The following is a 21335-nucleotide window of genomic DNA, read 5'->3' as shown; positions in this document are numbered from 1 at the left end:
TTGATTCCTAGCATCCCATATGGACCCCAGTGCCTGCCAGGAGCAACTTCTGAACGCCACTGAATGTGGCCCAAAGACTTAAAAGAAAATCAACAACTATCCTACTGGTCACTACACAGTGTGAGATGGCTTACTAGATTTCAAGGGACACTTTTTTTTTTTTTTTTTGGTTTTTGGGTCACACCCAGCAGTGCTCAGGGGTTACTCCTGGCTCCACACTCAGAAATCGCTCCTGGCAGGCTCAGAGGACCATATGGGATGCCAGGATTCGAACCAATGACCTTTTGCATGAAAGGCAAACGCCTTACCTCCATGCTCTCTCTCCGGCCCCTAAAGGACGCTTTTTTCAAGGGGCAATTGGGTGTGACAATGAGATTTTTGTCCCAGTGGCTATCCTGTTTGGAGGAGGAGACTTAGGGGCAAAGCAGGTTTGGCATAGTTGGGATATTTGTTTGTTTGGGGGGGTCTCACCCAGCTGTGTTCAGGGGTTACTCCTGGCTCATTGCACTCAGAAATTACTCCTGGCAAGCTCCGGGAACCATATGGGATGCTGGGACTTGAACCGTGGCAGTCCTGTGTTGGCCCCATGCAAGGCAAATGCTCTAGCATTGTGCTATTGCTCTGGCCCCAGGTGGGTCATTTTATGTGTGAGAGAAGACAAAGTTATGGTCAGGTTGGAGATTTCAGGTTGGAGGCTCTGGATTCTCTGGCTTTTTTCCTACTACTATGAGATGGTGCTGGGTCTGGGAGTAGGGTGGATGACCAGTAAGCTGGCTTTAGGGGATCCAGATTCACAGTCTGGCTTCAGTGGATGGACTGAACTGTGGCTGGCAAAAGGATATCACCTGGGTGTCAGGGGTTGAAGGAGATCTTAATGTCCATCAAACACAGACCCAGTAGGATAAGTCAGAGGGCCAGTCCAGAAGTGAAACTCAGAGTACATGAGGTGGGCATGGGGCTCAGCTGTAGGACATTTGCTTTGTCTGTATGAGACCCTAATCTCACTTTGGTTCCACCCCTGGTGGTTCAGGAAACAACGTAGAAATGCACAGTGGAGGGGCTGGAACAATAGCACAGTGGTTAGGCGTTTGCCTTGCACGCAGCTGACCCAGGATGGATCTGGGTTCAATTCCCGGCATCCCATATGGTCCCCCGAGCCAGGAGCAATTTCTGAGCGCAGAGCCAGAAGTAACCCTTGAGCATCACCGGGTGTGGCCCAAAAATCAAAATCCAATTTAAAAAAATGCACAGTGGGAAATAAAACCTGAAGACCTGCCTTGGGGGGCCTGGCCTAGAGCGTCAAAAGCCAAGACACAGTAAAAATGAAGGGGGGGCTGTGTACTGATTGCCTGAGTGCTTGTTTGTGCCCTGGAGTTGACTTCTTGGGAAGACCTAGGGAGGTACTGCTCTGCATTCCCAAGAAAGCTATTGGCAGTGCCTGGCCCTCAAACTTCTTAGGAATTCCTTCTCAGAGGACACAAGCCTTCGAGGTGGTGACAGCCACCAACCTCCACAAGAAAGATTGAATATGAATGGGGAGACCTTGGACTGCAAGCTTGAAACACTCCTAAGGGCCTAAGGGATGTGGGGTGGGCCATGCTCAAGAATTCTGTAACATAAGGCTGGAGAGAAAGCACAGGGGAAGGGCATTTGCCTTGCATGCAGCTGACCCACAACTGAAGATAGTTCGATTCCTGGCATCCCATATGGTTCCCTGAGTCTGCCAGGAGCGATTTCTGAGTGCAGACCCAGGAGGAACCCCTGAGTGCTGCTGGGTGTGGCCCCAAAACAAACAAACAAACAAACAAAACACAAAAAAGTATTCTGTAACAGACTTTTCCAGCAAAGTCAGGTGTCCCCTTCTCTTTTGCTGGAGGATACTCTCTGCTAGACCGGGGTACCACTTTGTCTGATTTTTCTTATTTTTTTTTTTGGTTTTTGGTTTTTGGGCCACACCCGGCAGTGCTCAGGGGTCACTCCTGGCTGTCTGCTCAGAAATAGCTCCTGGCAGGCACGGGGGACTATATGGGACACCGGGATTCGAACCAACCACCTTTGGTCCTGGATCGGCTGTTGCAAGGCAAACGCCGCTGTGCTATCTCTCCGGGCCCCTGTCTGATTTTTTTAACCCCCACTTCTCTCATCCATCCAGAGCCAGACTACCAGGTTTACCTGAACGCAACCAAAGTGGCTGAGTTTTCTGATGACCTTACCGAGCTGGATTGCCGGGTGGACAGCAGGGCCACTGAGACAGATGTGCGCTTCACCGTGGCCTGGTACTACCGACTAACCCGGCGCAGTGACGATGTAGTGGCCAGCGAGCTGCTGGCTGTCATGAACGGGGACTGGACCCTCAAGTACGGCGAACGGAGCCGACAGCGGGCCCGTGATGGCGACTTCATCTTCTCCAGGGAGCAGAGTGACACGTTCACCTTCAGGATTCAAAGCACTACAGAGGAAGACCGAGGCACCTACTACTGTGTCGTGTCGGCCTGGACTAGACAACGCAACAACAGTTGGGTCAAGAGCAAAGATGTCTTCTCTCGGCCTGTCAGTGTTTTCTGGGCCTCACAGGGTAGGTAGGAGTCTTTGTTTGGTTTGGGTGCCAGTTCTCTGTGTCCTGAGGGTTTCCCTGTGTGTCATCTGATGCTCAAGTGTGTATCATCAGATGAGCAGCAGGCTGGGCACCCCTAGAGCTCTCAGCCTGCAGCCTGAATCCCTTTCAGGGGATGGTGACTTTGGAGGGAAATTGGGGAGACTAGAAGTCAAGGTCTGAGCTGAGCTGTGAGTACTGGGTGATGCCTCATGCATGCCTCTGGGCCGAGTCTGCATCCATGAGGCTGCTGGGGATGACATGGACATGGGGGAGGTGTCACAGGCTGAAGTTATCATCACAGGCCACTGTGGAGCCAGTCATCTAAGCAATCATCCAAGATGGCGCTTCGAAGTGACAAGAACTTCATATCATAAGTTGGTCCTTCCAGCCCTCATCTCTGTTGTCTCTGGGCATTATGACAAAAATGTCTTTTTTGTTTCTTAAAACTCATAGATGAGTGAGACTAATCTGTGTCATCTCTCTCTCCCCCTCTGACTTATTTCACTCAGTATACTAATGTTCACCCCAAAGAGTGGTAAGTGCAGTCAGAGAAATAACTACACTGACAACTACCATGACAATGGTAGTGAGTGAGAGAAGTAGAATGCCTGTCTCGAATGCAGGCAGGGGTTGAGAAGGAGGGAAATGGGGGACATTGTGGTGGGAAGGCTGCACTGGTGAAGGAAGGTGTTCAGTTTATGACTGGAACCTAACTACAATCATGTTTGTAATCATGGTGCTTAAGTAAAGATATTATTTTTAAAAAAGCAAAAATAAAAAAGAAATGACAAGAGCTTTTGGGAACCATTTTTTTTTTCCTTGAGATACAATAACTATTTTAGCTCTATCATGAAATACAGTGGTTTTATTGTTCAGGGAACATGCTTGAAATAGCTATAATATGCATGTTTCTTTTTATTTATTTATTTATTTTGGTTTTGGCTTTTGGGTCACACCCAGCTGTGCTCAGGGGTTACTCCTGGCCCTACGCTCAGAAATTGCTCCTGGCAGGCTCGGGGGACCGTATGGGATGCTGGGATTCGAACCACTGTCCTTCTGCATGCAAGGCAAAATGCCCTGCCTCCATACTATCTCTCCAGCCTCAATATGCATGGTTCTGAAATAGAAAGTCTCTGCACCTTTACCCCAATGTGCCTCAGACACCACCACCACCACCATTTTTTTTTTCTGGGAAGACACCAAACTATCCCTCTATCGTTTTCCCAGGGTCCTTTCCCACCAACTCTCTGCCCCTCAAAAACCACGTCTGTTGACCCCCTTCTCAGGGTTGTCCCAGTTGGTGACTGTCTAATTCCTTGCTTTGCTTCTTTCCCCTTCGCATATGAGTGAGCTCAGCTGTGTTTGCCTTTTATGTTCTCACGCATTACCAAGCATGACATGGCGCAGTTCCATCCAGATTGTAGCCAACTGCAAGATCTGCCTTGTGTCTGAGCTGAGTGGGGCTCCCGGTATACGTCAACCACAGTTCCTTCTTCTGGTGACGAGCTTCACAGGTGGGCCCCCAGTGATTTGCTATCTCAGCACACATCCTGCCTGGGAAGATCCCAGTCACCACTTTGCGTTCTCTTGTTTGGGGGTGATATACCAGGCATTTCCTTGCTTTGTTTTTCCTTTCTTTTTTAAACTTGATTGATTGATTGGTTTTTGGGTCACACCTAGTACTGCTCAGGGGTTACTCCTGGCTCTGCACTCAGAAATCACTGCTGGCAGGCTGGAGAACCAGATGGGATGCTCTGAATCAAACCGGGTCCATCCCAGGTCAGCTGCATGCAAGGCAAAAGCCCTACCGCTGTGCTATCTCTCCAGCCCTCAAGTTCTATCACTTTTTTTTTTTTCTTAATCCTAACCACCAAAAGCAATGAGAAGATTGTCACTATGCACTGGTCTCAGTAGCAGAATCTTCATCCTTGCATCCTTGCCATCTCCTCACACATGGCTTTCCTCTTTGTTTCTTCAGTGCTTTCATGTTTATGCTCCTTCAGGGGTCTTTTTCTTGGTCTCAACTGTTTAACCACTGATTTTGTGCTCACATGTCTGTTGAAATAATCTCACTTTCCATGAGCCCTCTCACAACCCAGTATTCTCTAATGCCTTGGATAGACAAAAGGACTTGCTTGACCTGCATACTTGATCCTTGACCAGAGTGGTTTGAACATCACTGTGTCCTAAGGCCTGAGCCTTGAACTGTTCAACCCATCTTATGACTTTAAAGAGAAACTGTAACATCCATGTTCAGCTGAAAAATTGGCAGGCCGACTATTTTCCCAAAGACTAACCTGAAAATTTCTCTTTAGACAGCAGAGCAATAGGACAGAATGTTGGACTCTTGGCTTGCACAGTTGACATGAGTTTGATCCCAGTCATTCAGTATGATCCCATGAGCACTGCCAGGAGTAATTTCTCAGTGTAGAGCCAGAGTAACCCCTGATCATAGATGGATATGGTCCCCAAACAAAAACAACCACGCATTTTATTTTTATGATGGATAGGTGATAGATATCACTATCTTATTAAAGTATTGAAAAAAAGTGTTTATCTATTCTACAAATGTCTCCTTAGCCTCCCAGAGTTTAACAGTGACTACTGAACTGTAAATGAGGTCTCATAAATATACTTTTCTCCTTTTTTTTATACTTGCACTTACCTATGGTTAGCCCCATATATACCACACACAATCAGTGTTCAGAGAATGAGACTAAAATCGTATTCATGTACTCATTTTTTTCTTTTTTTAGTTTTTGGGTCACACCCGGCAGCACTCAGGAGTTACTCTTGGCTCTATGCTCAGAAATCATGATTGTTATATGCTATAGTTGTTTGCATTTTTTTAATTGTGTTTTTTTTATTTTTAATATCTGCATTTAAACACCACGATTACAAACATGAGTATAGTTGAATTTTAGTCATAACAACAACACCTCCCTTCACCAGTGCAACATTCTCACCACCAATGCCCCCATTTTCCTTCTCCCCCATCCCCTGCCTATATTCAAGGCAGGCATTATACTTCTCTCACTCATTAACATGGTCATGGTAGTTGTTAGTGTAGTTATTTCTCTAGTGTAGTTATTTCTGCACTCACCACTCTTTGTGGTGAGCTTCATATAATGAGCCGGTCCTTCCATCCCTCATCTCTGGGCATTATTGCAAGAATGTCTTTTATTTTTCTTAAATCCCATAGATGAATGAGACCATTCTGCATCTATCTCTCTCCCTCTGACTTATTTCACTCAGCATGGCAGATTCCATGTACATCCATGTATAGGAAAATTTCATGACTTCATTTCTCCTGATGGCTGCATAATATTCCATTATGTACATGTACCACAGTTTCTTTAGCCATTCATCTGTTGAAGGACATCTTGGTTGTTTCCAGAGTCTGGCTATTGTAAATAGCACTGCAATGAATATAGGTGTGAGGAAGAGATTTTTGTATTGCTATATACTGTAGTTGTTAATCTCTTCCTGTGCCCCCATTTATAAACAAAACTATTTGGTTGTTTGGGGTGTTTTGCTCTTGTTTAGTGGCCACAGCCAGCAATGTGCAGGATTTACTCCTAGCTTTGAATTTAGAAATTCCTCTTGGTGGGACTCAGGGAACCATATTTGATGTGGAGAATTGAACTGCATGTTGGCTGCATGCAAGATAAGTGCCTTATATTCTGACAATCTCTCCAGCCTCTATAAACTAAATTTTATAATAGGTATGGAAGTATGGAGGGAGATCCATTAGTATGCCCGTGAATAGGTGTATATGTTTGGTATGATCTTGTACCTCATTTCTCACATTATGAGAAATGACTTTGAGGTGATTTCATTGTGCAGATGAATGTCACACAGTGTGACTACACAAACATTAGAATGGATGCACTGTAGACTGCACATAGCTAGGGCATGGGGTATGGCTGAGTGGGATCTCTGTCATGTATATGGCCTGTTACTGTCTCATGTTAAGTAACAAACAGGTGGGCTATGGCTCTGCCCGAAGTTTCACATCTCCAGTGAGGGTCTTGGAACAGAAAAGTAGACACAGGGCAGGACTCAGGGATTGTTTGGAGTTTATGATTTTGTTTGTACATTGCAACTAGAAGAAGTTCTCTTTAACTTAAAATTTATGGACTCTTGCTCAAATACCTATATCTATCAGTGGTTTACACTGGTACCTTTAGTAGTAATCTATGCCACCTTATGTCTACCATGGTCAAACACACCGCATAACCTTTAACCCATCAGATTAGTGTACTTTCCCTGCACCAAGGTCTCTGAGGATGCAAAAGGCAAAGGTCTCATCTGGACTTTGACCTGGAGACTGTGTTTAACTACCTTCCCCATGAGGTATGCACTCACTCTTACGCCTTCTAATCACATCTCAAATTCTCATTCTGGATCAGTCTTATCAGGAACTTTTTTTCCCCTCTTTTTGGGAGGGAGGGGCCACACCTGGTGGTATTCAGGGTTCTGTTCTCAGGCATCATTCCTGGCAGTGCTCAGAGGACCATATGGAATGCTGGGGATCCAACCTGGGTTGGTCGCATATAAGACAAATGCCCTTCCTACTGTGCTATTACTGCAGACTTTCAAGGATTTCTTTGGGGGGGGGGGCACACCTGGTGATGCTCAGGGGTTACTCCAGGCTATGCACTCAGAAATCGCTCCTGGCTTGGGGGACCATATGGGACACCGGAGGATCTAACCATGGTCCGTCCTAGGTTAGCACATGCAAGGCTAACACCCTACAACTTGCACCACCGCTCTGTCCCCAAACATTTATTAAGCCAAATGGTTATCATCCGGTTCTTTCTTCCCTCATATTCATCATGTGGGCTCGCTCGCATACTTCTTACAGCCTATAGGTTTTATGCCTGTATGAGACCAGGATTTTTCTGGAGCATTGTTGTGGAGCAATGACAAATAAGTCCCTATTTTTCAACAATCTGCCTCAACGTTTTGAACCAGCCCCTTTTTTCTGGTGTTTTCATTGCAGATTCGATGTTGGTGGTGAAGGCCAGGCAGCTCAAGCCTTTCTTCGCAGTGGGCAATACCTTTGAGATGACTTGTAAAGTGTCTTCCAAGAATATTAAGTCTCCGCGCTACTCTGTCCTCATCACCGCCGAGAAGCCTGTGGGAGACTTTGCCAGTCCCAATGAAACCAAGTACATCATCTCCTTGGACCTGGATTCAGTGGTGAAGCTGGAGAACTGGACCGATGAATCTCGTGTGGATGGCGTGGTATTAGAGAAAGTTCAGGAAGACGAGTTCCGTTATCGAATGTACCAGACTCAGGTCTCGGATGCAGGGCTGTATCGATGCCTGGTGACTGCCTGGTCTCCCATCAAGGGTAGCCTGTGGCGAGAAGCAGCCACCAGTCTCTCCAATCCTATAGAGATCGACTTCCCAACCTCAGGTAAGCACAGACGCAGTACTTAAAAGTAGCTGTGTTGAGTTGCGATTCATATGCCATATGTGTTTGCCTCTATGGCCTACAGACCTGTGAACATCACTATATTTAGAGCTGGGCGACCATCAGCACAACTGTAGACCTTTATTATGCACAAAGGAAATATGTCCGTCTTAAATGACACTCTTTAGGCAGCTCCCGTTCCTTCCTAACATCCTAATATCCTCTTATTAGATGATATGTCTCCATCTGTTTGCCTGTTCTCCATATCCTAAAGAAGTAGGCCATTATCTGTAGTCCTTGCTGTCCTTCTTTGCATTAACATAATAATTTCCACAGTGGTTCAGATGTTGGCCATTAACAGTACTTTTCAGGACCGAGTAATGCTCTACTGAAAGGATATACCACATTTTGTTTACTTGTTCTCTAGCTAATAGACAGTTGGATATTTCCCATGCTGGAGTATAATGAATAACTTTATGTGAGCATTTCTGTATACATTTTTTGAAGGAACATGCTATCCACTTTTTAACCAAGAAAAATGCAGAAACAGGCAAACTAAAGCCGAATGTTCACAGACCTTCTAGGCTAGAAGAATTAAATGACTTGCCAAGGGGGGAGCTCCTCATTGAGGCCTTTGCCCCATTCAGCTCATGTCTTCACTCTTAGAAGTCCCCTAGACTGAAGGGAATGAGGTCAGTTATGACTCAAGTTATTTGAGCTGTATTTCCAAACATGATGCGTATTTCTCAGTCATGTTTTGCCTTGTTTTTGATTGGAAAAGATTCCCCCATCCATTGGTTTTGTTACTACAGATTACAGTGGTATGAATGAGTGTATCTGCTGACTTGATATGTTAACAGTAATTAGTAGTTTCCATCTGTAGGAAGCTTTAAACAAGGGAGTTTTGTGTTTATTCTGAATTGATTTTCTGCTCCAAAGTGGAAAGCTTTGCTTTTTTCCATGGCAGATAGAAATACTTCTTACTTAATTGTGTAATTAAGCTCCTTTGACAATAAATCTCTTTATGTGCGTTTCAGTAGGTAGATGATTGAAATGGTTTTGGTCCCTGATCTATATTTAGATCAATATGAAGGACCATCATTTGTGAGTTCAGAACAGAATGTCTGGGCTAGGAAGATGATTTGATTACATATGTGACGTGCAGAGGCCCTAGATTCAGTTTTCAGGACTCCGTAGTTCCTTGAGCATTGCCAGGGTGATCTTGGTTGTCTCCATCTCTGCTTCAGAGACAGCACCAGACTGTGCATCACTAGAAGTGATCCATTGACCCACTGAGCAGTGCTCAGGAAACATGAACAACAACAAAAAAGAAAAACAAAATTTTTTCACTAGATTTTCCCTCTAATCAAGCAGAAATTTCTGAACGTTTGATGTATCCTCACCTATAAAAATGCAGGTATTCATCAAGTCATTGTAAAGACTGAATGATATTTGTTGGATTAAATTACAAGCACTAAGGCCTGGAGGAATAGCACAGTAGCTTTGAGTGTCTGCCTTGTCTTACAGCCTTACAAGCACATGGTTGAGAGTTCCAATATCCAGTGTCTTATATGTACTAAGTATGATCCTGGCAGTCTGCTGTCTGTGATCCCTGGCACCTCCAAAAATAAAGTTTGTAGCATTTAATTAAAAGGCAAACTAGGCTCTAATTAGGCTTGTTTTCAATGAATATTATTATCTCTCTTTAATATTTATAGTGAAATCATCTCTGACATCTTAATATCTTTGCCTCTAGATGTTAATGAGTAAGTAGTGATTTAAGTCCTTAGATTTGGAAAGATCAAAGAAAGTACAGAGCCCTTTTACTGTATATTGCTTACTAGTTTTTTCACTATTAATTAATTTACTTATTTAGGTTTGGGGGCAACATCCAGTGGCACTCAGAGGTTACTCCTGGCTCTGTGCTCAGAAATTGCTCCTGGCAGGCTCGGGAGACCATGTGGGATGCCGGGAATTGAACCCAGTTTATCCTGAATCAGCCACCTGCAAAACAAATGGCCCGACTTCTGTGCTATCGCTCCAGCCCCTGCTTATTAATTTCATAATAACATCTGTATTGAGTCAGTTGGCATGGCACAGAATTCAAGTGTTTCAAGAATACAATCCAATAATTTTTACTTTAGCCACCAAATTGCATTACCATCACTGCTGTCTGATTCTAGGACTTTTTTTTTTTTTGGTAAGGTAAATCTTTATTTCTTCATTTTTTTAAAAAAATATATATTTATTTAAACACCGTGATTACAAACATAATTATAGTTGGGTTCAGTCATAAAAAGAACACCCCCCTTCACCAGTGCAACATTCCCATCACCAATGACCCCCCCCCACCTGTATTTGAGACAAGTTTTCTACTTCCCTCACTCATTGACAGTGTTATGATAGTTCTCAGTGTAGTTATTTCTCTAATTGCACTCACCATTCTTTGTGGTGAGCTTCATTTCTTGAGCCAGTTCTTCCAGCTCTCTTCTCTGGGAATTGTTTCAATGTCTTTAATTTTTCTTAAAACCCATAGATGAGTGAGACTCTTCTGTGTTTCTCTCCCTTTGACTTATTTCACTCAGCATAATGGATTTTATGTACATTCATGTATAGGAAAATTTCATGACTCCATCTCTCCTGATGGCTGCATAATATTTCATTGTGTATATGTACCACAGTTTCTTTAGCCATTTGTCTGTTGAAGGGTATCTTGGTTGTTTCCAGTGTCTGGTTATTGTAAATAATGCTGCGATGAATATAGGTCTGAAGAAAGCATTTTGTATTATGGTTTTGTGTTCTTAGGGTATATCCCTAGGAGTAGTATTGCTGAATCATATGGGAGTTCAATTTTCAGTTTTTTTGAGGAATCTTCTTATTGTTTTCCATAAGGGCTGGACTTGATTCTAGAACTTTCTCTAAATCACTAGAGAAACTGCCCATAGCAGTCACTTTCCCCACTCTCTGGCAGCCCCGATAATCATTAATCTACTTTCTCTTGTTGACTGGTCTCAACTAGAAAACTCACATGAACTGAGTCCTCAACCAAGAGAACTTAGGTGACTGGCTTCTTTCACTTAGCTCCATGATATCAAGGCCCATCCATGTTAGAACAGACATGAGCACTAAACTTCAGAAACTCGTACTGAGAAATGTACCTGGCACTTTTATTATTAGGTTAATGTCAGACAATGTTCTTATACAGACCTAAGTCTAGGCTGCTACACACTAGCTGCATATGCACCATCAGATATGGTGCCCATATATATATATATATATATATATATATATATATGTATATATATATTTATATATATATACATATATGTGTTGTCTGTCTGTCTCAACCAAAAGGCTCACATGTGACTTAATACTGTATTTCTTTCTATGACTGAATTCCCTGTTTTGTTTTTACATTTATTATATTTTTATTGTAAGAATTTATTCAAGAGAAAAAATTAACATATTGAGGTGAACTAGCATAACACAATATAGTAACATAATATAACATATAATATAATTAATATAATATAATAATACATGTAAGTCAAAGAACATTTCTGATTAAAACACAATTTTTTTTTATCTTAATGGCTTACATATCTTTCACAGTAGTATTTTAGGTACATATTAACATTGAATCAGGGGAATACCCATCACCAAATATGTCCTCCCCCCATCCCAGTTCCCTTTCTGCAACCCATATACCCCACCATCACCCCCCGGGCTGCTAGAGTAGGTGGTCCCCTCTTTGTCTAGCTTACTATTAGTGATCATATATCTGTTTGGTCCTGTTACCCTCCCTTATTTCCCCCTCTATTTAAGAGGCAGAGCTAGATAAATAAAGTTTTGTGGTTTTGTTTGAAGGAAAGAAAAGCAATAGATTAGGGTACAAAATCAGAAGAAAAAAAAAGAAGTCAAATACGCTGAAAATGGGTGGAGTCCTTCTAGAGGCTTTCAACCTCAGTTTGAGAGAGGATGTGAAAAGGGTGATTGAAACACCACAACAATACAGAAAGAAATATCAAATTAAATATCCAGTGAGCACTACAGCAATAAAGACAACTACCACTCAATAGTCTCGGTTCTGAAATCAAATCACGCTGGGGTGCAAAAAGAAAGAGAAAGAGAAGATAAAATAGAATAATATTGGAGACTTAAACTTCAATCTCTATACCAAAATAAAGACGTCAAAAAAATCGATCAATCGATAAATAAATATGTGGAAAAATAATTGTTTTGTGCTTTTCTTTTCCCCCTTGTCTTTTTTCTCCTGCATAGGCACAGTAACTATTGGGGATATTGTAGAGGGAATTCCCTTGGCCTAGGAGAAACAGGGTTTCTCCACCGCTGAAGTATACTGTCATGGGATTAACTATAGACTCCTTGCATGATCATTTACTCTCCCCTCAATGCTTTTGTGGTGTATGGAAGACTTCTGCTTCGTCATGGATGGTAAAATCAGGCCTCTGTATCTAGAGATCTTGGTAACTGTGCAGCTCAAGGAATGGAACTTATGATGGAGTCTTTCTTTGTGGTACTAGCAGTTCTGTTTCTTCAGTGTCATTTTAATCCATGTTCTGTAGTTGGTGGTCTTGGTCATTATGTTGCTCCTAGGATGGAGCCTGGGTTAAAGCCTTTCGTTATGTTTCCAGAAGACCCATTCAGTTGCGGTTGTCTCAGTCAGACCTCTAGAGTTGGAGATCTTGTTTGTTGAACAAATCGTAGACCAAAAGCTATGCTAGAGCTTTTTGTTGCTGTTGTTGTTGTTGGTCCCTGGATGCATACTATCCAGTCCTGGTTGTAACAACCAGTCGTCTGTATATAGCGATCTCGGCTTTTGCACAGATCAGAGGGTGACATGTTTTCTGATTTTGTCTTATCATTAGCTGATGAGGAAGGACAACTTGCTCTTAGATCAATTTGTTCCCATTTCCTCATTGTCAGGTTATCAATTTAAAACTGGCGTGTGGTGGCATCAGAGCAGCGTTGTGAATGCCCTGGAGGGGGTTTGGCTCCTGGAGCTGTTGTGGAGAAATCTGTCATTTCTATGTCTGGGATCCAGGAGTCAAAGCTGGACAGTTGGTGTCTAGTTCCCTGGAGCCTAAGTTGTTTCCACATGACATACATTCAGGGTGGGAGATGTCCCTGTGTTGTAAATAAGTATGAGTTCTTATCCCTAGTAGATAAGAGCTTATTTTACACATACAAATTCCCCTTTGTTTAATATGTCTTTGCAGGAGGAAGTTGTGTTTATGCATTTATTATTATAGACATTTAATATTAAAAACTTTATTGATTGATTAATTGATTGATTGGTTGTTGGGCCACACCCAGTGGTGCTGAGGGGTTACTCCTGGCTCTATGCTTAGAAATCACCCCTGGCAGGGGCTGGAGAGATAGCATGGAGGTAATGCATTTGCCTTTCATGCAGAAGGATGGTGGTTTGAATCCTGGCATCCCATATGGTCCCATGTGCCTGCCAGGGGCGATTTCTGAACCTAGAACCAGGAGTAACTCCTGAGCACTACCGGGTGTGACCCAAAAACAAAAACAAAACAAAACAAAACAAAACAAAACAAAACAAAAAAAAGAAAATCACCCCCGGCAGGCTGGGAGACCATATGGGTACTGGGAATCGAACCAGGTCCCTCCCGGGTTGACCACATGTAAGGCAAAAGCCCTACCGTTGTGCTATCTCTCCAGCTTCTGTTGATAGCTATTTAGTTGTGTTTACTTTTGACTGTTATTAATAATGTTGGAATATTGGACAAGTTTTTGTCTGGATATCAGTTTTTATTTCTAACCTAGGGTCATAGCTGGGTTCTATAGTAACTCTTTGAAGAACTTCTGAACTATAATCCAAAATAGCAGCATGATTTTATATTTCTTCTAGCAATGTATGAAGATTATAATTTCTTCCCTGTTCTCACCATTTATTGTTCAATTTTTAAATTGTAGTATAAACTAATATTTCATTGAGTTTTCATTTGCATTTTCTTAATCATGAATGATTTGGACATCCTTTCATGTAATCATTGGTCATATTGCATATCTTCCCTGGAGAAATTTCTGTTCAAATCATTTGCCTATTGTAATGAGTTATTTGTCTTTCTTTGGTTAACTGGTACAGTTTTTCATAAACTCTGCAAGGCTCCTAACTTATACTGGATTTAAAAATATCTTCTGTGGGTTGTCTTTTGACTTTCTTAATGGTAAATCAAGATGCACCCAAATGTTGTATTTCTAATGTTGTGTGGTCTAATTCATCTCATTTTGTGCTGTTTTTGTTTTTGGTATCATATTTAAGAAACCATTGCCTAATCCAAGGTCATGAAGGTTTTCATCTGTTTCCTTTAAGAGTCTTTCAGTTTTGTCTATCACACATGGCTATTATCCATTTTGAGTTAATTTGTGTGTTACATGAAAGAGATTTAGATTGCTTTTTCTTTCTTTTTTTCTTTCTTTTTTTCTTTTTGCTTGCAAATCCCCAGCTCTCTTAACACCATTTGTTGAACAATCTATTATTTTCCCCCACTGAGTTGTCTTGGCATACTTGTAAAACACTGTTTAGTTTTAATGTAAGCGTTTATTTCTGTACTCTCAATTCTATTGACCTATATGTCTGTTCTTTCTGTTACTACATTGCTGATTACAACTCTGTATTTGTTTTGAAATCTAGAAATATTTTCGGGGGGGGGGTTGTTGTTGTTTTCTAGAAGTATTTTTTTTTCTTTTCTTTTCTTTTATTCTTGGGGTAGGAGTGGAAGGTCATAACCAATTATGTTCTGGAGTTATTCCCAGTTTGGTATTCAGGGACCTTCAGGTGTTCATAGAACCAGACAATGCTGCAGATCCAAATTGGATGCATACAAAAACAGGTACCTCAACCTCTGTGCTATCTCTCTGGAAACATCTCCCCCTTTTTTCCTTTTCAGAATAATATTGGCTATTCATATTTCCTTGATTTTAGAAAAGATCATTCATTTTTGTTTATTCAAAAATAAAAGGTAGCTTTTGTTTTCTTTTATTTTTAGGGGCAGGAAACACATATGTTGAGTCTATAGCCCCATTTCAGGGGTATGACTATTTTACAGTGTTGCCTTTCAGCCTATGAGCATGGAATATCTTTGCATATCTTTGGAATTAGAAATTTGGGGAATGATGTTTTGTAGTTTGCAGTTAGACTTGAACCTCTTGCATTAAATCTAGTTGAATATCTTGCTCCTTTTCATGCCACCATGAATACCGTTATTTTTCTTTCTCACCCTTCTCTTCCTTTTCCTGACCATTGTTGATGTTGGATGAGTGCAGCGGCCCTTTGGCTGTGGTGTCACAGGGGCCAACACTTGAGGCTGTTGTACTCGCTTGGCTGTGCTTCTCTTGAAGCTCACATTAATGTTGTGGTACTTGCAAGAGTGGCCATGGTCTACACACACATGCTCACTAGTGGTAACACTTCCTGATCACAGCTTTTTTTGTTTGTTTTTGTTTTGTTTTTGGGTCACACCCAGTGGCTCTTAGGGGTTACTCCTGGCTATGCTCTCCTGGTAGGGTGTTTGCCTTGCATGCAAAAGGATAGTGGTTCAAATCCCGGCATCCCATGTGGTCCCCCGAGCGTGCCAGGGGCAATTTCTGAGTGTAGAGCCAGGAGTTAACCCCTGAGCACTGCCGGGTGTGACCCAAAAACCAAAAATAAATAAATAAATAAATAAATAAATAAATAAATAAATAAATAAATCACTCCTGGCTTGGGGGACCATATGGGAGCTGGGATTTGAACCACCATCTGTCCTGGGTGGGCTGCATGCAAGGCAAATACCCTACCACTGTGCTATCTCTCCAGCTCTGGATCTCAGTTATTGATCAATGTTTTTGTTGGGGTGCTTCCTGGAGAGTGGCACTCCTTTCTAGCTGTGCTTGTCCCCACACCTGGTAGTGGTGCAGCTCAAACTCTGTAGCACCAGGGATTACAGACAGCAGAGCTACCAGGATTATGCCCAGAAATTGAGGGGCACCAAGGGTTTTTATTTATGTGATTACATTCTCACAGGGTTGTACAAAATTTGTGCACATTGTATATGTTTTTCAAGCCCTAGAATTGTTTTCTCAGCTTCCTCTTTTGCTTATTTATCTCATGTGTATAGAAACAACGTATGGCTATATATTGATTTATATTTTGTAAACTTCTCGTGCTTAATTTAAGAGATTTTTTTTGCTGAGTCTTTTGAGATATATATATATATATATATATATATGATCATGTCGCAGAATTGTTTTACTTTTTTCTTTCCAAACTGCATATTCTATGTCCTTTTCTTTCCTAAATCCTCTTGTAAGCGCCTCCAGGATAGTGTTGATAGTAGAAGTACAAATAGACATCTCTGTATTCCTCCAGTTCTTTTTGTCTGTTGTTGTTTTTTTTTGTGTGTGTGTGTGTGTCACACCCAGCAGCACTCAAGGGTTATTCCTGGCTCTACACTCAGAAATCACTCCTGGCAGGCTCGGGGGACCATATGGGATGCCGGGATTCGAACCACCATCCTTCTGCATGCAAGGCAAAGGCCTTACCTCCATGCTATCTCTCTGGCCCCTATCCCCCCAGTTCTTAAGAGGAAATGTTGCATCAGTATCAAAGTAGCTGTGGGTTTTTCTTTTATCAAATTGGGGAAAATTTTCTTTACTTCCAGGTTTGTTCAGTAATTTTGTCCTGACAAGGTTTTTAGTATTGTCAAAAGCTTTTTCTATATCCGTTGAGATCAGATGATTATGCAGCTTTGTCTTTGCCTGTTTTGCAGTCTGTTGGAGTTTATTCCATCCTATTCACATATTTTATTTGATATTTCTTTAAAATGTACAAAGATTGGGAGATGCACTTGTTGGTATTTCCCTGTGAGGACTAGATCTCGAATCTATTCCCAAATTCTTTAAACCTCAGCATGCCAGATAAAGTCACTGTAGCTTCCAGACTGAGCAAACTGCTTAATGGATTTATTTTATTTAGTGCAAGGAGTTGTCATGGCAGGTTCCTGGGTTAATTAAGAGAAGCTGCCATCAGGGCCAGCACATGTAGCCCAGGGCTGTCATGGTGAAGAGCTCCCAGACAGCACTGACTGACACTGAAGAGTCTAATCCATTTCACACCATAAGATAGACACAACAAGGGACCAGGGAGATAGTACTTTGCACATGACTGACCCAGATTCAATCTCCAGTACTCTCTATGGCTCCCCAGACCGAGCCAGGAGTGATCCCTGAGTGCAGAATTAGGAGTAAAGCCCTGAGCACAGCTGGGCCAGCCCAGAAAACAGAAACAAAAACAAAACAAAGCAAAACAAAACAAAACAAAACAAAACAAAAACAAAAAGATGTATAGGACAAATAGTTCCTTTCTGGCAGCCTTCTTGCTGGTTTTCAACACAAGTCTCCAGAATGAGACCCCCCCCTTTCTTTTTTATTTTTCAGGAGTCCCCAAGGAACTCCTGATTTTCACTGATTGAATGAAAGCTTTAAGATCCAAATCAGGGGCCAGAGAGATAGCATGGAGGTAAGGCGTTTGCCTTGCTTGCAGAAGGATGGTGGTTCGAATCCCGGCATCTCATATGGTCCCCCGAGCCTGCCAGGAGCTATTACTGAGTGTAGAGCCAGGAGTAGCCCCTGAGCACTGATGGGTGTGACCCTAAAACAAACAAACAAACAAACAGATCCAAATCAGATTTAAGTATGATGATGTTAAAGCCATTGACCTTTAAACAGAACTATTATTTCATATTATGGAATATTTGGAAATAGGATAAAATAGAAAAAAAAAATAAAGGAGGTTAGAAAGAAGCATCGTCCCTAATTCTACCAGAGACTTCACTTTTGTCACTGTAATTTTTCCCTTGCATGTATTTCTTGTGTGTTCTGAGATCAGGGGGATGGGCTGGGTTTTTTTTGTTTTGTTTTGTTTTGGTTTTTTTTTTTTTTTTTTTTTTTGGTAACATTCTTTGTGTTACAGGAAGGATTTTCCATGTTGAACAGGGCCAAAGTAGATACCATCTTCCATGACTCATATTCTAGAAATTGGTTAACAACTGCAGAAGGTCTACCACTTTGGTTTTTGCACAATTACTGCTCCCGACAGCTCTTGTTAGGGATTGAAGATGGACCCTGTGGTGTCCATGTTTGCATTTAGAAACAAAGCAGTCTGTGTCCTCTGTAGACTCAGGAGGTAGGACATCTGTCTAGTGAGGCAGGTTGTTCTCTTGAATTCTCTGTGCCCTAGTTCGTCTGTGAAGTTAACCAGACTGATCCCCTGATGGTAACAGCACTGCCACAGAAATGAGCCATAATAAAAGCATTTTGAAGCCAGGGACAGTGGCCCATGTGGAGAGGGAGTTGTTAACTTCATCTGATGGGAAATGGAAATGCATTGCCACGGTCACACCCCTGGAAATGCTTCTGTCCTGGGCACTCTCTGCATGGGAAACCAGAATACAGACTTTTCCTTGTTTCCACGGCCCCAGCCAGTGCAGGAAATGAGAACTGTAATGTAATGTGGAGTCTAGAAGACAACCAGGGTTTTCTTTGAGGGCGAGTAAGAGAAAGTGACATTTGTCCAAATTAGGGAAGTTTGATTTTGCTATTTTTCAAGTGAAGGGAATAGATACCTAATAAGCCCATTGTGAGGATTTTTTTATGTTTTATCTTTCTGAGTACTTAGAGGAAGTCTAGACACTCTAAGGAAAACTGTGTGTGTGTGGTGTGAAATAATATAGTGGGGAAACAGAGCAGGAGTAAAAGATGGCTGCGACTCTGGTTTGAAGCCCAGCATGATATATGGTCCCCAGAGCACTGAGCCAGGACTAACTCCTGAGCACCACTGGGTGTATGCTCGAAATTAAAAAGACTAAGGGCCAGAGAGATAGCACAGCAGTAGGGTATTTGCCTTCAGGCTGCAGTCCCAGGACAGACCTGGGTTCAATTCCTAGCATCCTATATGGTCCCCTGAGCCTGCCAAGAGCGATTTCTGAGCACAGAGCCAGGAGCGACCCTTGAGCGCCGCAGGGTGTGCCCCCCCAAACCAACAATAAATAAAGAAAATAAAAAATACTAACTAAAGCAAATAACTAAAATCAAAGAAGGAACATAAGTACAAAAGTGAAGGGTCTTGGGCACTTTGGTGGTAGTGAAGTGTGCTAACTATTCATAAAAATGATAAATGTTGGGCCAAAACATACATAACACAGCAGGAATGGTGCTTGCCTTGCATGTGGCTGACCTGAATTTGATTCTGGCACCACATGTGGTCTCCTGAGTCCCACCAAGAGCGATTCCTGAGTACAGAGACAGGAACAAGTCCTGAACACTGCTGGTTATGACCAGAGTCATAAATAAATAAAATAAATAAATAAATAAATAATAAAAATAAAGAAAGCCATAAGTGTTGTTGACATGTGACATAAACTATAGTGTTGCAGAAAAGCCCAGGCTCTATCAGTGTTGCCTTCTGACCTCTGCCAGGTGTGGTCCTGTTGCCCACAAAAACAGGGGTCTGGGGCCAGACAGATAGCATGAAGGTAGGGCATTTGCCTTTCATGCAGAAGGACGGTGCTTCGAATCCCGGCATCCCATATGGTCCCCCGAGCCTGTCAGGAGCGTTTTCTGAGCGTAGAACCAGGAGGAACCCCTTAGCGCTGCCGGGTGTGACCCAAAAACCAAAACAAACAAACAAGCAGGGTCTGACACCTGTAAGAAGAGAAAAGAAGACAAGAAAAGCTATACAAAGAGAGGACCAGTTAAACTATCAGTTCTTGGGGGGAATTTAGGGGAATATGGGATGCATGTTGGGAACAAGGGTGGAGGGAGGACAACAGTGGTGGTGGGAATGGCCCAGATTCAACGTCACCATGTACTTAAAATATTACTCTGAGGGGCCGGAGAGATAGCATGGAGGTAAAGCGTTTGCCTTTCATGCAGGAGGTCATCAGTTCGAATCCCGGCGTCCCATATGGTCCCCCGTGCCTGCCAGGAGCAATTTCTGAGCCTGGAGCCAGGAATAACCCCTGAGCACTGCCTGGTGTGACCCAAAAACCAAAAAAAAAAAGAAAAAAAATATTACTCTGAAAGATTCATAATTCATGGGGCTGGAGAGGTAGGGTGTTTGCCTTGCAAGCAGAAGGACAGTGGTTCAAATGCCAGCATCCCATATGAATGAACCCTTGAGTCTGCTGGGTGTGACCCAGAAAACAAAAAACAAACAAAAAAAAAAGATTCGTAATTTACTTTGGTCACAATAAAAATTATTAAAAAAAAAAAAAAAGAGTAATCAGGGCCCGGAGAGATAGCACAGCGGTGTTTGTCCTGCAAGCAGCCGATCCAGGACCAAAGGTGATTGGTTCGAATCCGGTGTCCCATATGGTCCCCCGTGCCTGCCAGGAGCTATTTCTGAGCAGACAGCCAGGAGGAACCCCTGAGCAATGCCGGGTGTGGCCCAAAAAAAACAAACAAACAAAAAAAATTAAAAAAAAAAAGAGTAATCAAAAGCACCAAGGGGAGAGTAAATGAATATGCAAGAGGTCTATAGTTAATCCCACGACAGTATACTTCAAGGGTGGAGAAACCCTGTATCTCTTAGGCCAAGGGAATTCCCTCTCTAATGTCCCCATTATTTACTGTGCCTATGGGGGGTGGGAAGCACAAAAGAATCTTTTTTATTTATTTATCTATTTATTTATTTACTTCTTTTTTACTTCTTTGTTTTGATGTGGATATTGAAGTTGGTGAATTGGTGTCTTTATTTTTTTTTCTTTTTCCTTTTTGCCTTCTGTCATATTTATATTTCAGGATTGTGGCTATTATGTGGCGCTTTTATTGCTGTAGTGCTCACTGGATATCTTATTTGATACTTCTTTTTGTATTGTTGTGGTGTTTCAATTTCTTTTTCCCTTTCCTCTCTCAAACTGAGGTTGAGAGCCTCTACAAGGACTCTGCCCATTTTCGGCTTTTTTGATTTTTACCCCATTTTATTGCTTTGCTTTTCTTCAAACAAAGCCACATAACTTGAACTATCTAGTTCCGCCTCTCAAACAGAGGGGGAAATAAGGGAGAGTGCCAGGACCAAACAGATGTATGATCACTAAGTAGTAAGCTAGACACAGAGGGGACCACTTATTCTAGCAGCCCGGGGGGGTGAGATTGGGGGATATGGGATGCAGGATGGGAGCGGGGGGGGGGGGGGTGTGGAGGGAGGGCAAATTTGGTGATGGGAAATTCCCTGATTCAATGTTAAGATATACCTAAAAATATTACGGGAAAGATATGTAAGCCAATTTG

The 21335-nt window shown here is 42.3% G+C and overlaps 1 protein-coding gene across 1 annotated transcript in view; it reads left to right on the top strand.

Annotated features, from left to right (window-relative positions):
* Window positions 1-21335, top strand: part of PTGFRN (prostaglandin F2 receptor inhibitor) — a 107125-nt gene that overhangs the window by 67738 nt on the left and 18052 nt on the right. Inside the window, exons 5-6 of the mRNA XM_049765905.1 lie at window positions 2153-2575; window positions 7602-8021. Of these exons, the coding sequence (XP_049621862.1) occupies window positions 2153-2575; window positions 7602-8021 (843 nt within the window). The remainder of the gene's footprint in view (window positions 1-2152; window positions 2576-7601; window positions 8022-21335) is intronic.

This window comes from Suncus etruscus, chromosome 19, assembly GCF_024139225.1.
Source record: "Suncus etruscus isolate mSunEtr1 chromosome 19, mSunEtr1.pri.cur, whole genome shotgun sequence".
NCBI classification, from domain to species: domain Eukaryota; kingdom Metazoa; phylum Chordata; class Mammalia; order Eulipotyphla; family Soricidae; genus Suncus; species Suncus etruscus.
This window is presented reverse-complemented; position numbering and strand designations above follow the sequence as displayed.